The sequence below is a fragment of the Pseudorca crassidens genome, chromosome 2, assembly GCF_039906515.1.
Source record: "Pseudorca crassidens isolate mPseCra1 chromosome 2, mPseCra1.hap1, whole genome shotgun sequence".
NCBI classification, from domain to species: domain Eukaryota; kingdom Metazoa; phylum Chordata; class Mammalia; order Artiodactyla; family Delphinidae; genus Pseudorca; species Pseudorca crassidens.
In genome coordinates this window covers 60,919,303-60,931,844 of record NC_090297.1, presented here as the reverse complement: position 1 = coordinate 60,931,844, position 12,542 = coordinate 60,919,303, and the positions used below count along the sequence as shown (strand labels likewise).

The window sequence follows — 12,542 nt, the reverse complement described above, 5'->3', positions numbered from 1 at the left end:
TCTTTCTTTTCTTTTCTTTTTTTTTAAATTTACTTATTTATTTAACTTTGTCTGTATTGGGTCTTCGTTGCTGCACGCGGGCTTTCTCTAGTTGCGGCGAGCGGGGACTACTCTTCGTTGCGGTGCGCAGGCTTCTCACTGCGGTGGCTTCTCTTGTTGCGGAGCACAGGCTCTAGGCGCGCGGGCCTCAGTAGTTGTGGCACGCGGGCTCTAGAGCGCAGGCGCAGTAGTTGTGGCGCACGGGCTTGGTTGCTCCGCGGCATGTGGGATCTTCCCTGACCAGGGCTCGAGCCCGTGTCCCCAGCATTGGCAGGCCGATTCTTAACCACTGCGCCACCAGGGAAGCCCACTTGTGCTTTTCTGACTCTTGTACATTCAAGCATGTGTCTTTGTTCAAGCTTTCCCCCTCCTCCCTACCAATTCTTTTCACACCTTATACCTCTTGATGAAACCTCAACCCCCAAAATAAAAGCCACTTTTATTTCCCTTTCTCTGAATTCTTAGGGTTTCTACAATCTGTACTATTGTGAGGATAGCAGTGTGAATTACATTTAAGGTCTATTCTCTTTAGAACACATTTTAATGTTTTAGAAGGAGAAAAAGGCAGAACGTCTTTAAAAGACTAGGTTAAAACAGAAGCATTGGAAGTCACATAGCCGAGTTTCAGTGTAATATTTTTGGACTGTAAGGCTGTAAAAACCTGAAGATGAAGTTCTACTGAGGAGGAGATTGTCAGACATTAGAGCCTTTATGTATGTGCAGATGTATGCTCAGTCTCAGGGAGAGCATGAGGACCATCGTTAGAAAAAAGGCGCTGCACCTACCTCTTTCATCTCTCTGAGAAGAGAAAGATGAAGGGAAGGAAAGCTTTGAAGAGTAAGAAGCAAAACTGTTTCTTTTTTTTTTTTTTTTTTTTTTGCGGTACGCGGGCCTCTCATGTTGTGGCCTCTCCCGTTGTGGAGCACAGGCTCCGGACGCGCAGGCTCAGCAGCCATGGCTCACGGGCCCAGCCGCTCCGCGGCATGTGGGATCTTCCCAGTCCGGGGAACGAACCCATGTCCCCTACATCGGCAGGCGGACCCTCAACCACTGCGCCACCAGGGAAGCCCTGTTTCTTCTTCTTGCTAGTGTGGAATAGGAGGACCCAGAGTAGAAGCGATGCCTCACTCCGAGACCAGCAAGTGCATAATGACGGTAGATAAAGCGGTACGCATTTCCTTAGAATGTTGCTGAAGCTTCCATATCTATCTTTATCCCTTATACAGAATAATTAACTGATTTTTTTAAAATCAGAAAGCAATATTTTTACTGTTAGGTAATGAACTAGGAGCAAAAGGCCTAGTTTCTAGTCCTGGATCTAGGTCTAGACTTGAGCAAGTTACTTAACTTTGTTGAGCTTTTATTTATTTTTTTTCATCTATAAAATGGAAACAATATCCACCCACTTGCAGGCACTCTATGTAAAAACACATAGAAACCATTTAAACATTAAACAGTAATTAAGCTGCATTGTGGCAGGCTCTGGTCTAGTCACTGGGGGTGCATCAGTGAACAAAAACAGATAAAAATCTCTGTCCTTGTGGGGTTCACTGACTAGTATAATTGGCCAGGTCACATTTTAGTTTTTCACACTGCTCAGTTATCCACCTCTTCCTTTTTTTATGAAACAAGTGTTTGCTGAATAACTGTTATCCTCTGGGGGTGTTTACAAGTGAATCAAATCTATAGATTGATTATGGGGCCTTATGATGGAACAGAAATAAGGAGACTGAATTCCAGGCAAGACTTTGCGGCAAGCTAGCTAGCTCTATTTTTTAGTTATAAAAAATAACTTTGTCACATATTTGCACTTCAATATTCTAAAATTATCTATATTTTTTCTCCTGGAGTAGGTCAAATTCTGCCCCTACTGACTTACATGCTTTACTTATTTCTTTGATCGATTAACCCCTTTTAAAAAAAAATTATTTATTTTATTTATTTATTTTTGGCTGCGTTGGGTCTTCATCGCTGAGTGCAGGCTTTCTCTAGTTGCGGTGAGCGGGGGCTACTCTTTGTTGCAGTGCGTGGGCTTCTCTTGTTGCGGAGCACGGTCTCTAGGCGCACGGGCTTCGGTAGTTGTGGCATATGGGCTCAGCAGTTGCGGCTCACGGGCTTAGTTGCTCTGCAGCATGTGAGATCTTCCCGGACCAGGACTCGAACCCGTGTCCCCTGCATTGGCAGACAGATTCTTAACCACTGCACCACCAGGAAAGTCCCCAATTAACCCCTTTTTATACATCATGAAAATACAACATTTAGTTCAGCCCTCATCAGAACAATTTGTTCATTCCAAATTAATGAAGTTTCATTATACTTGTATAAAAAGAGGACAATCTTGTAAATATTAGATCTTAGTATGCAGCATAGGTGTATCTAGCTCAAGTACTACAATACCAGAGATGATAGTAAATTCCAAAGTTTCCAAGAGACTAGTTTTACTGTCACTGGGATGAAATCCAATTATAGAGGACATGTAGAATGTAGTTAGCATGTATTCTGGAACCAGACTGTCTGCATTTGAATCCAAGCTCTGCCACTTACCTATGGGTGACCCTAGACAAGTTATTTTACCTTTCTTTTCCTCAGTTTCCTCATCTGTCAAGTGGAGAGAAGATAGTAGTGCAAACTTCAAAGAATAAACACTTGTCAAATGTTTAGAACAGTGTCCGACAAAGGGAAAGAACTTTATAATTTGGGGCTGTCTTTTAGGAGGGAGTTGAAGGGAGAGGAAATAAGAGTAGCGGATATATCATGTAGAGAAGCTGGTGGTAAAGGGAGCGAGAGATTGGACCACACTTACAGAAAGGGGAAGGGACAAGCATTCAAGAACAGGTGTTTGTATGTATTTTATTTCCCAAGATAAGGGAAGCCTATGACTTTTGAAGGCAGTGGAATAGAGCCAGTGAACAGAAAGTTGGAAGAGGGAGGGTTAGCTATAGGTGCAGGGTGATCTATAACAAGGACACAGGTAGTTAGAGATGATGGAAGGTAAGTAATCATCAAATAGGTTTCTCTGTGTTCCTCAGGAATTCAGCTAGCCTTTATAATATATTACACATCTGGCATTGAAATTCTGAAGACAATAGATCAGACCATACACCTCAGCTGTTCAGGGTCAAACAGTGGATGGGGAGAAATTAGTGAGATGATGCGAAGTAAACAGAGAGAAATTTAGCAACAGGCTGAAGAGTAGTCTGAACTCTGTGGTGCAGCTGGGTCATTCTGAAAGGAACCTCACAGACAGACTAATGCAGGGTTCACTAGACAGAGGCAGGGTGGCTCCAGGAACACAGGCATACGGCACCCTCAGCCAAACCACTAACAGCCAGGGTCCACCCACAAGCCATGGCAGCAGACCCAACAACTGGGTTGTGCTCAGGTGACTGGAGTGGCCACTCATACATCAATCTTTTTATCGCAATTGCCAAGGGAAAATAATTTGGTCCAAGAGTCAAATTCAAAGTGAAGATCGCACACACACACACACACACACACACACACACAGATAGTCTTTTCTATCTTAACAGGAATCTTTAAAAATATCCTGTAATAAGGCTGAGTAAATAAAGCTGCTTTAACTGAAAATTTTTGAGTTCTCATATCCAGAGAGAGGACCAGCTATGCTAGCAGCTTGGGTGTTATACATATTTGGTAATTTGGGAAGAAGACACAAAGCTATAAGCTTAGCTAAAACAAGAGGAAGAGGACTTATTTTGAGCTGGACAGTATCTTCATGGTGGTAAGAACTAAGATGTCTAAAAGAGGCCCATTAGCGCCTGTAAATCCTACACTCTCAGGAAAGACTCATACTTTGATGTGGATGAAATTCAGTGTCTTAAAAGGGTAAAGCATTAAATGGATTAAACGTAAAAGAGTTTGGCATTGCCTGACATGAATATTTCTACCCTTCCTTCCACCCAAGGTAATTCCCTTTTAAGTATTGCTTCTCAATATAGATTAAGAAGTTTTATCGCTAGCTAAAGGGAGTCCAGGCATCAGTAGCAGGAGTGAAGAAAATTATTTTCAACAGGACACCCCGCTGAACAGAGCTCCCCAGTCTACACACATGGGCAGTCTCCTCAACTACCAGCTAAACTTAACTTGCCAAATATTTGCTTGGAGTGTATCCCACATGACTGGATCCCTACGCAGAACCTGTCGGACCCCGTACACCAGTTCTATACCCAACCCCAGCTTCTGCTTGTTTTGCTGTTAACTGTTCACACCAGTACCTTCAGAGGCTCACCCACAGGCAGAACCAGCATAACCTATGAGTTTTACTCCTCCCCAAAGCAGCAATGACTTATAGGTATGGGAGTAGGAAAGCCCAGACCCTTTGTCTAGAGATGGGATAAACGCTGAAGTGTAGTTTACACTCCAGAGTTTCCCAAAGCTTCAGACTGAGACTGGAATTACCTAAAATCTCACCACATCATGGCTTCTTCTCCTTCTCTGTCCTACTTTCCCACTCCCTTACTGTTTCTCCTGGGAGTACATCCTTAATAAGTCACTTGCCTACAAGCCCTTGGCTCAGGCTCTGCTTCTGGGAATGCTCAGCACAAGACAGTCCTTACTTATTATTCATTGATTTATTCAAAAAAGTGCACTGAGTGTCTAAGTGCTTTCATCCCAGTCCAGTGAATTAGAGAGATATATAGTTAGGTGAAATGTAACCATGGATATTCTCAAGTATTATATGGGACATACAGAGACTACACATTTCTAGAGTCAAAAGAAACTTAAAATATGAACATATCATCATGCCTGATAGGGTGATTTCTACCTAGTAGGTTCTTATGTGTGCCAAAAGATTTGCTTAGCCCTTGGCCTCATAATGTTGACCACTGAGGAGAGCCAATCATTTCTTAGAATGCTGTATTACTCACAAACATTTATTGGGCTCCTGCTATGAATCAGAAAGTGAGAAATCGACACACTCATAAGTATTGGGTTTGCCAAAAAGTTTGTTCGGGTTTTTCTGTGAGATGTTAAGGAAAAACCCAAACGAACGTTTTGGCCAATTCAGTACAATATAATGAGATAATTACATCTTGAATAATGTATACAATGCCATGGTAATATGATAGAAGGAAAGATACTTTTCCGAGAAAACAAAAGACTGGATCTTGGAGGAAAAGTACAATTGATTCTGGACAGAAGTAGAGAGAGGCATTTTAGAAAGGGAATAGCAAACTCCAGAGTAATTAGGTGTAAAAGAGCATTGGCAGGTTTCTGGAAGTGTGAGTAGTTTACAGGATTGAATCAAGGGTCACACGAAGAGGAGAAGCAGGAGATAAACCCAGAAGTGGAGGTTGGAACCACTCAGTGGTACACCTTAGGTACTTCAGAACTTTATCCTGTAGCAGTGGGGAACCTTCAAAGATGTTTAGGATTTGCCAAGGTTTGCCTTGGATACAATACAAGGATGTGTTAGAGAAAAGAAAGACTCCAGTCAGAAACACTAGTTAATTAGAAGGCTGTTATTAGGTAAAATCAGGTATAATTTCCAATATATAACCATTTTCGATCCAACAAAAATGTGAATTTCATATAGTTCAGATTGATACACTGGACAAGAAGAATGAGGGTGAGAATCTGAACAATGACGTGAAGACTGGAGAGAAGGAGTGAAATAAAACAGACACACAGGAGAGAAAATTGGCATGAAATGCAGGGGCAGAGTAAGCTGCAGAATTAGTTGTGACCGTGAAGCAAAATTTTGTAATGTGAATGACAGAGTGAATCACGGAGAATGTCCATAAGGGAGATGGGTTCCACCAGGGGAGTGGATTAGGGAGTGGAACAGGGCACAATACCATGCTTCAGAACTCACGGCTCTTCACCTATTACCTTGCAGCACCTCATTTCTCTTTAGTTCCTTCTTTTCCTGCTACTTGACATTGGACAGGCATATGATACCCAAATGCCTACTGTTATATTTGCTCTTAAAGTTGGGCCAACAAATAATGCAATCCCAAGTGTATTTACTTAGTTAAAGCAGTCCTCTAAATGAGAACCTAAGCAGCATGACAGCAGGAAGAGAAACTTAGCAGTCCTCTAGTGAAGGGACCCAACCTAACCAGATTGCTCTTTAACATATGAAGGGTCTTCTCATACATAGGCACACAGGCGATTCTGAAAATCTCAGAGAACGAAGAGGAAAATCTGTTTTGTTTTTCTTTGCTATTTTGACCTCGACTCTGACCATTCTTCCAGACCCACAATGTTTCTATAAAAAGTGTCCCTGAACATCTTGTGTTTGCTCTGAAATAGATGTTGGCCAAATTATATTTTTTTGTTGCAATGAAGACATGTCATTTTATTGTCCTTCAAGTAACACTGCCTTCCTAAAATAAAAAACTGTCTATTTGTTTAACACAGTCAAGAACTGGAGAACCACATGTCTGTCTGGACATTTTATATAATGTCACGCCACTTGGGTTGGACATGCTATTTAAGATGATCTTAACTATACTCTTGAGAACAAAAGGACTCTAGCAATCTGATAAAAAAGACTGACTAAGGATACATTGAATTCAATTTCTTTTTGTTCTTTCTTGTAACAATTTCTTATAAGAATTTCATTTCATTTTGCTAGTTGTAAGAGAATTACTAAGAAATGTATAAAAAGGAAACGTTTTTCAGGTATATTTTCTTTTTATGTATTTCAACTTTGTCGAAATGTGTATATTTCAATATTTTATTGCATCGAATGAATTTAAGCGATTATTTGTAGAATGCTGTTGAGGGATGGGCCTCAGGACAAATTATGCAGCATTGTTCATTCAGACCACAAATACTTACAGACCGTCACCTATGTGCTAGGCACTGTGGTAGCTGTTGGAGATGCAGTGATAAGCTAAACCAGGCATGGTTTCTGCTCTCAGGAAGCTTGTAGCCTAGAGATAATAACTCGTGTTAAACAAATAATCACACAAGTAACTAGTCGTTACAAACTACAATGAATTCTTGAAAAGAAAATAGTGGGTCACACAGTGGGAGACCAGTCCTGGTCAACGGGGTATTCTCTGAGGAAGTGATTTTCCAAGTTAAGACCTGAAGGACAAGTAGTAGTCAGCCAGGTGATGAGGGAATGGAAGAGCACTCTGGATAGGGGAAGCTTCAAGTGCAAAGGCCCTGAGGTAGGCAGAAGGATGACCCTGTTTGTGATGTTCCTGGACGGCTAGAGTGGCCTGAGCACACAGTAGCAAAAGGTTCAAAACAAAGCTGGAGTTGCAGCCGGAGGCTGGATCAAGCAGATAATGTCATCTGATGAAAGAAGTCATAATCAATAATTCGTCCACTGAAACCCTCTGTCTGTTCACAGATCAGGCACCACACAAACAACTATGCATCCAGCTCCACCTCTTTACCCCACCAGTGCTCCTCAACCTTGATGTGGAGTGACAACTTGGAAAGGTGAGATGTAGAAGCGGTCTGGATCTACAGCTTAGCCCTCCCCCATCTCTCTGTTCTGATCCGAGTTCACGTTACAAAGGCAGAATACCTCTAAGAATTAAAATGCAAGCTAAGCACACACATCTGATTAAGGAGGACTAGATTCCCCAGAGGAGCTACTGTTGTTTTTTACAACTTCACTTACATTTCCTCCAATTAAGCTTTCTGAGACTGGCTCCAGGCTGCTCTTGGAACTGACCAACTCTCATGTAGTGAAAGAGGCTGCACATCACTTTTCATAGTAAGAACAGTCTCCAGGAGTATTTCTTAAATTTTTTAAAAATTGAAGTATAGGTGATTTACAATGTCATGTTATTTTCAGGTCTACAGCACAGAAATTCAGTTATACATACATATATAATATATATATATATAAAATATATATATATTATATATATATATTATTTTTCAAATTCTTTTCCCTTATAGGTTATTACAAAATACTGAGTATAGTTCCCTGTGCTATACAGTAGGTCCTTATTGGTTACCTATTTTGTACGTAGTATTGTGTACATGTTAATCCCATCCTTCCAGGAGTATTTTAAAGCTAAGTGACCCCTGTTTTGCTTAGGCACCAGAACTCAGCATGTTCACCATGTGTTTAGCACACTCTTACTTGCTCTTTAGATTATATCTGTTTTGTATAAAACGTATATTTCAATGAATGCACATTGCAGAAAGCAGAACATAATGCCAAATGTGATGCACGTTTGGTCAGACTAAATTTCGAGCATTAATTTCCTCCCTCAAACATTTCCTTTCAGTATTCTTGTTACTGACTGTAGGGTTAACTGAATGAATAGTCTTCTGTGTATCATTGCATTGTGTGATCTTTTTTGTTTTAATGAGAGCATGTAAAAAGTTTTAATTTATTTTCAAAGATAGCACATGTCTTTTCAAATAAGTTGAACCCTTCATTTTTAATGGAAAGTCAGCATGTTCGTTTTATTTCATTCCCTGGGTGCAGCTGGGTACAATAGCTCCTCTACTCAATATAAGTTGTTATAACGGATGTGGACATTCAAGCAGCTCAATTTCTTTGACCATTTGTTCTCCCATAGTGGCAGTAACTGAGAGATAATCACTTCTGTTCTTCAGGGCAAGATCTAAATGTGTTTTTCAATAAATACTGTGCAACAATGCCCAAAGGATAAGAATAAGCTGGTTGCTTCTGGAACATACCTCAAAAATCACAAGGCCAATAAAGTTTTTACTCAACTCACTTTTACGATCTTATATCCTTCCCCTGGATATCTGCCTGTAATATACATATTACAGGCACTGTTTTGCTATGAACACAGATCCCTTGGAAAACAAAAGAAGGGAAAAGAAGGGAGATACCCAGCTCCCATCTCATTATTGGTAGGTTCATGCTAATTCCACCTTTAATTTTTTAAAGTAAATCTTATCGTACTTCCTCTCATTATATAAATAAGCCAGGCTCTCTATAAGAACTTTGGAAAATAAAGAAAATTAGAAAGAAAGGCAACTTACTAAACTTTACTTCCACTACTCAAGAAAAACCCACCATCATTTTAGTGTATTTCTCTCTTCATTTTCCCCTACACTTTCCTTGATTTAGTTTTACATACTTATGATAATATATACTCATTATTGTGTCTTGTTTTTTTACTTCATTTAACATAAAATAAGCATTCCTCAGATTATTTACAAATTATTTTTAAACTAACTTTAATATTTATGTAATAGCCTATTAAAAGAATATACTATAGTTTACTTAATCATTATGTATGTTCAAATTTGGCACCATGACAAATAGAGTTGTATCTATTACCCAAAGAATGAAATGCAGAATTAAAAAAAAAATTGTGATTGTTTTTACCAAAAGTATACTTTAAGGAATAAATAATATATAAATATTTAATATTCTTGAAAGATGCCTATAGTCTGTCTGCTTTCAAAAAGAATTACTAGAGATTTAAAATTTCTTCAGCAATGTGTGAGAGTTTCTACTTTGCTTTTATTCTAACCAGCACTGTATGTTATCTTAAAACACACAAACAATACTTTGTTGGTTTGATAGGAGAAAAATTGTATTTCATGGCTCTTTTAATCAGTACTCTTCTTGATGTTTTTAGAGTGTGGTTATATACTGATTAGGGCTTGTTTTTAAGGCAAGATTATTTGACCATTCAATGTTTATACAATTGATATAGTTTTATAATTTGATTATTCTTCTGGATTACAATCTTGGAAACCAGAAAAATTGCTCAGAATGAAAGCATACACTTAGTGTAATTAAATGAGCCGGAGGCTTACATGATCCCAAATCCAGAATTATTTAAATTGCTTTTATTTACAAAACACAGATGTAATTACTTCAAACAAGAATGTTTTGATGTCTAGGACATTATATTTCACACTTACATCTTAGTCCTCACACCATACAAAAACAAAAGTATTCCTATCCATGCTTACTATATCTTTTTCTCTTTATTCTAACAGATAATGAAAGAACGGAGTTGGACTTTTTATTGCAATTCCTGCTTCCCTGAGTTTGTGTATTTCTTCCTACTTGAGAAGGAGAATTTTATATTTTGATTTGGATTTTTTCTTCTTTTTCATCTTTTAAAAAATTTTAATGTTTTTTCTTGTCAGTAATATCCACTGAGACCAAGTTTATTACTGTAATATGTGTCTTTGAGTATTAAAAATTGGTTTCTGGGACTGGATTTTGGGTATATATTTAAGAAGCTGGGCACAATTGCACAGGTGGTGACTGATGAAAAAATGAGAAAAAGAAAACCCCATCCTTCATGAGTTTTACCCCAACTTCAAACCCTTATGTGAATCTCAACTGATGTGGATATCTTTACATTTTATGGTAGTTTTGATTTTACAATATGAGTTTGTAAAATCAGTAAAAGATTTTGTCAGTGAAAAGTCAACTTACTGAGAGCAAGAATTCAATTAATAAGACATAAACTTCACGAGATAGAAAAAGATGCCAAATGAAGGCAGGAGGGTACCATGACCAAAGATATTTATGCAAAATGTGTGATTAATGTTTTGGAGATGTGTTCTTCTGGGCTAAGCTGGGAACTAAAAGTCCTTAAGTCTGTATTCTGGTTATATGTCATTTAGTAATTCAGGAATCAGCATAATTGTTATTTCTCTGTCTTTGAAGACTGAAAGGTGTGATGCAATGAAGAGCTGTCTTGAAATGTCATAGAAAATAATAATGAAACTAAGGGGTGAACTGTTGAGTTGGAGCATTAAAAAATCCAGGTGCAGCCTCTGATCCACCACTATCAATTCAGCATTTCTTACAATTTCTTCTTGGGTGGCATACAAAAGACAAAATTAATAAATGACATAGTTATCAACTATCAAGTTTTGTTACTTTTTTTTTTTCGGTACGCAGGCCTCTCCCGCTGCGGAGCACAGGCTCCGGACGCGCAGGCTCAGCAGCCATGGCTCACGGGCCCAGCCGCTCCGCGGCATGTGGGATCTTCCCAGAGCAGGGCACGAACCCGTGTTCCCTACATTGGCAGGCGGACTCTCAACCACTGAGCCACCAGGGAAGCCCAAGTTGTGTTACTTTTTTATGAAATAAAAGGGTCTAGTTTGTCTGAAATAAGAAATTCTGTGAACTTTAAAAAAATACTTTGAGTCATCTACTATCTCTCAGCTAATGTACACTTACCTGCTCATAAATTCAACCAACATTTCTTTCTCTTGTCTTTCTTTCCCACTCCTTTCCTCCTTCTTTTCCCTCACCCCATTCACTTAATTCAACACATATTTATTGAGTGTCCCTTCTTTAGGCACTTAAGGGTCATGCTGTCACCTACGAGGATATCTTAGAAAGAGATGATAATATGGTATCAGTAGTTTTGCAATAGGAGCCTATACTGTGACTCTATTGTCATTTCTGTCAATGAGATGAAACCAAAATAGTTGAATCATTCCTTCTGGCTAGTTGAACCAGTGTGAGTTAGCTTCAAACTACAATTATTTTCATTAAATATGCATTGAAATTCAAGCACCATGTAACTGGCACGAAACTGATGCTGTACACAATCCCTTTATTCAGGTTTAAATTCAACATATTTTATTGAGCAAGTAGAATTTACAGACCATCAATAGGAATACCCATACTCCTGTTACCTATCTGTCCATCATCTAGCTATGTGGTTGTCTAGCTGTCATCTATTTACTATTTTATTTTTACAAAAGAGGGTAAGGTTTACAGAGGGCTTGCCCCATGTCACTTAGCTAACATAAGTAGAAATTCAGATCCAAGTTTAAGTTTTTTGATTCCAGGTTTACTGTTCTCCCTACAGCACAGTGGGATGTGAGACTTATTACAATGATATTCCATTTATAAGACAATGTGATCTAGTAATAAAAGCAAGGGTTTTGGAATCAAACTTGGATTTAAATCTGGCTGTGCCACTCATTAGCTCTGTGAACTTGAGAAAATTAATTAATTTCATTGAGTCTCAATGAATTAAACTGTAAACTAAAGACAATAATACTTACCTGTGGGGTTATTGTGAAAAGGTACGTAAAGTGAGTGTAACACAATAGGTACTCAATAAGTAACTCAGTAATTAATTGTGATTAATTCTTTATCTAGACTTACCTCCAACTGTATAATATGAGTTCTCACTTTCAACTATAAACTGGCTTCCTGACTGTAGGTTGAAATGTCATGGACAGAATCAACGTTATGTAACAACAGATCCCTGGATGCTATTCTTCTTGATTCTAAAACCTCATGGTTACTTTTGCCCACACAAAACCTACTCATCTCCCATATGTTCAAATCTCACCTTGTCCTTAGGCCTTGGACAATTTAAGTACAGAAGCCCCTCCTTATCTGTGATTTCAGTTACCAGTGGTCAAGCGCAACCTGAAAATATTAAGTGGAAATTTCCAGAAAAAAACAATTCATAAGTGTTAAATTGCATGCCATTCTGAGTAGGCGTGATGAAATCTCCTAGGGTTCTGCTCTGTCTTACCTGGGATGTGAATCATTACTTTGCCCCCTGTATCCCACTCATTAGTCACATGGT

At 38.8% G+C, this 12,542-nt stretch overlaps 1 protein-coding gene across 2 annotated transcripts in view; it reads left to right on the top strand.

Annotated features, from left to right (window-relative positions):
• The window catches only part of PTGER3 (prostaglandin E receptor 3), an 84,021-nt gene that overhangs the window by 58,787 nt on the left and 12,692 nt on the right, over positions 1 to 12,542 (top strand). The window contains exons 3-4 of one of the 2 annotated variants that reach the window (XM_067726567.1): positions 7,370 to 7,461; positions 9,967 to 10,188. In XM_067726567.1, the coding sequence (XP_067582668.1) occupies positions 7,370 to 7,461; positions 9,967 to 9,970 (96 nt within the window). In that variant the 3' untranslated portion in view covers positions 9,971 to 10,188. Of the gene's footprint in view, positions 1 to 7,369; positions 7,462 to 9,966; positions 10,189 to 12,542 lie in introns of those variants that run through there. The other variant, XM_067726568.1, reaches the window with a different exon arrangement.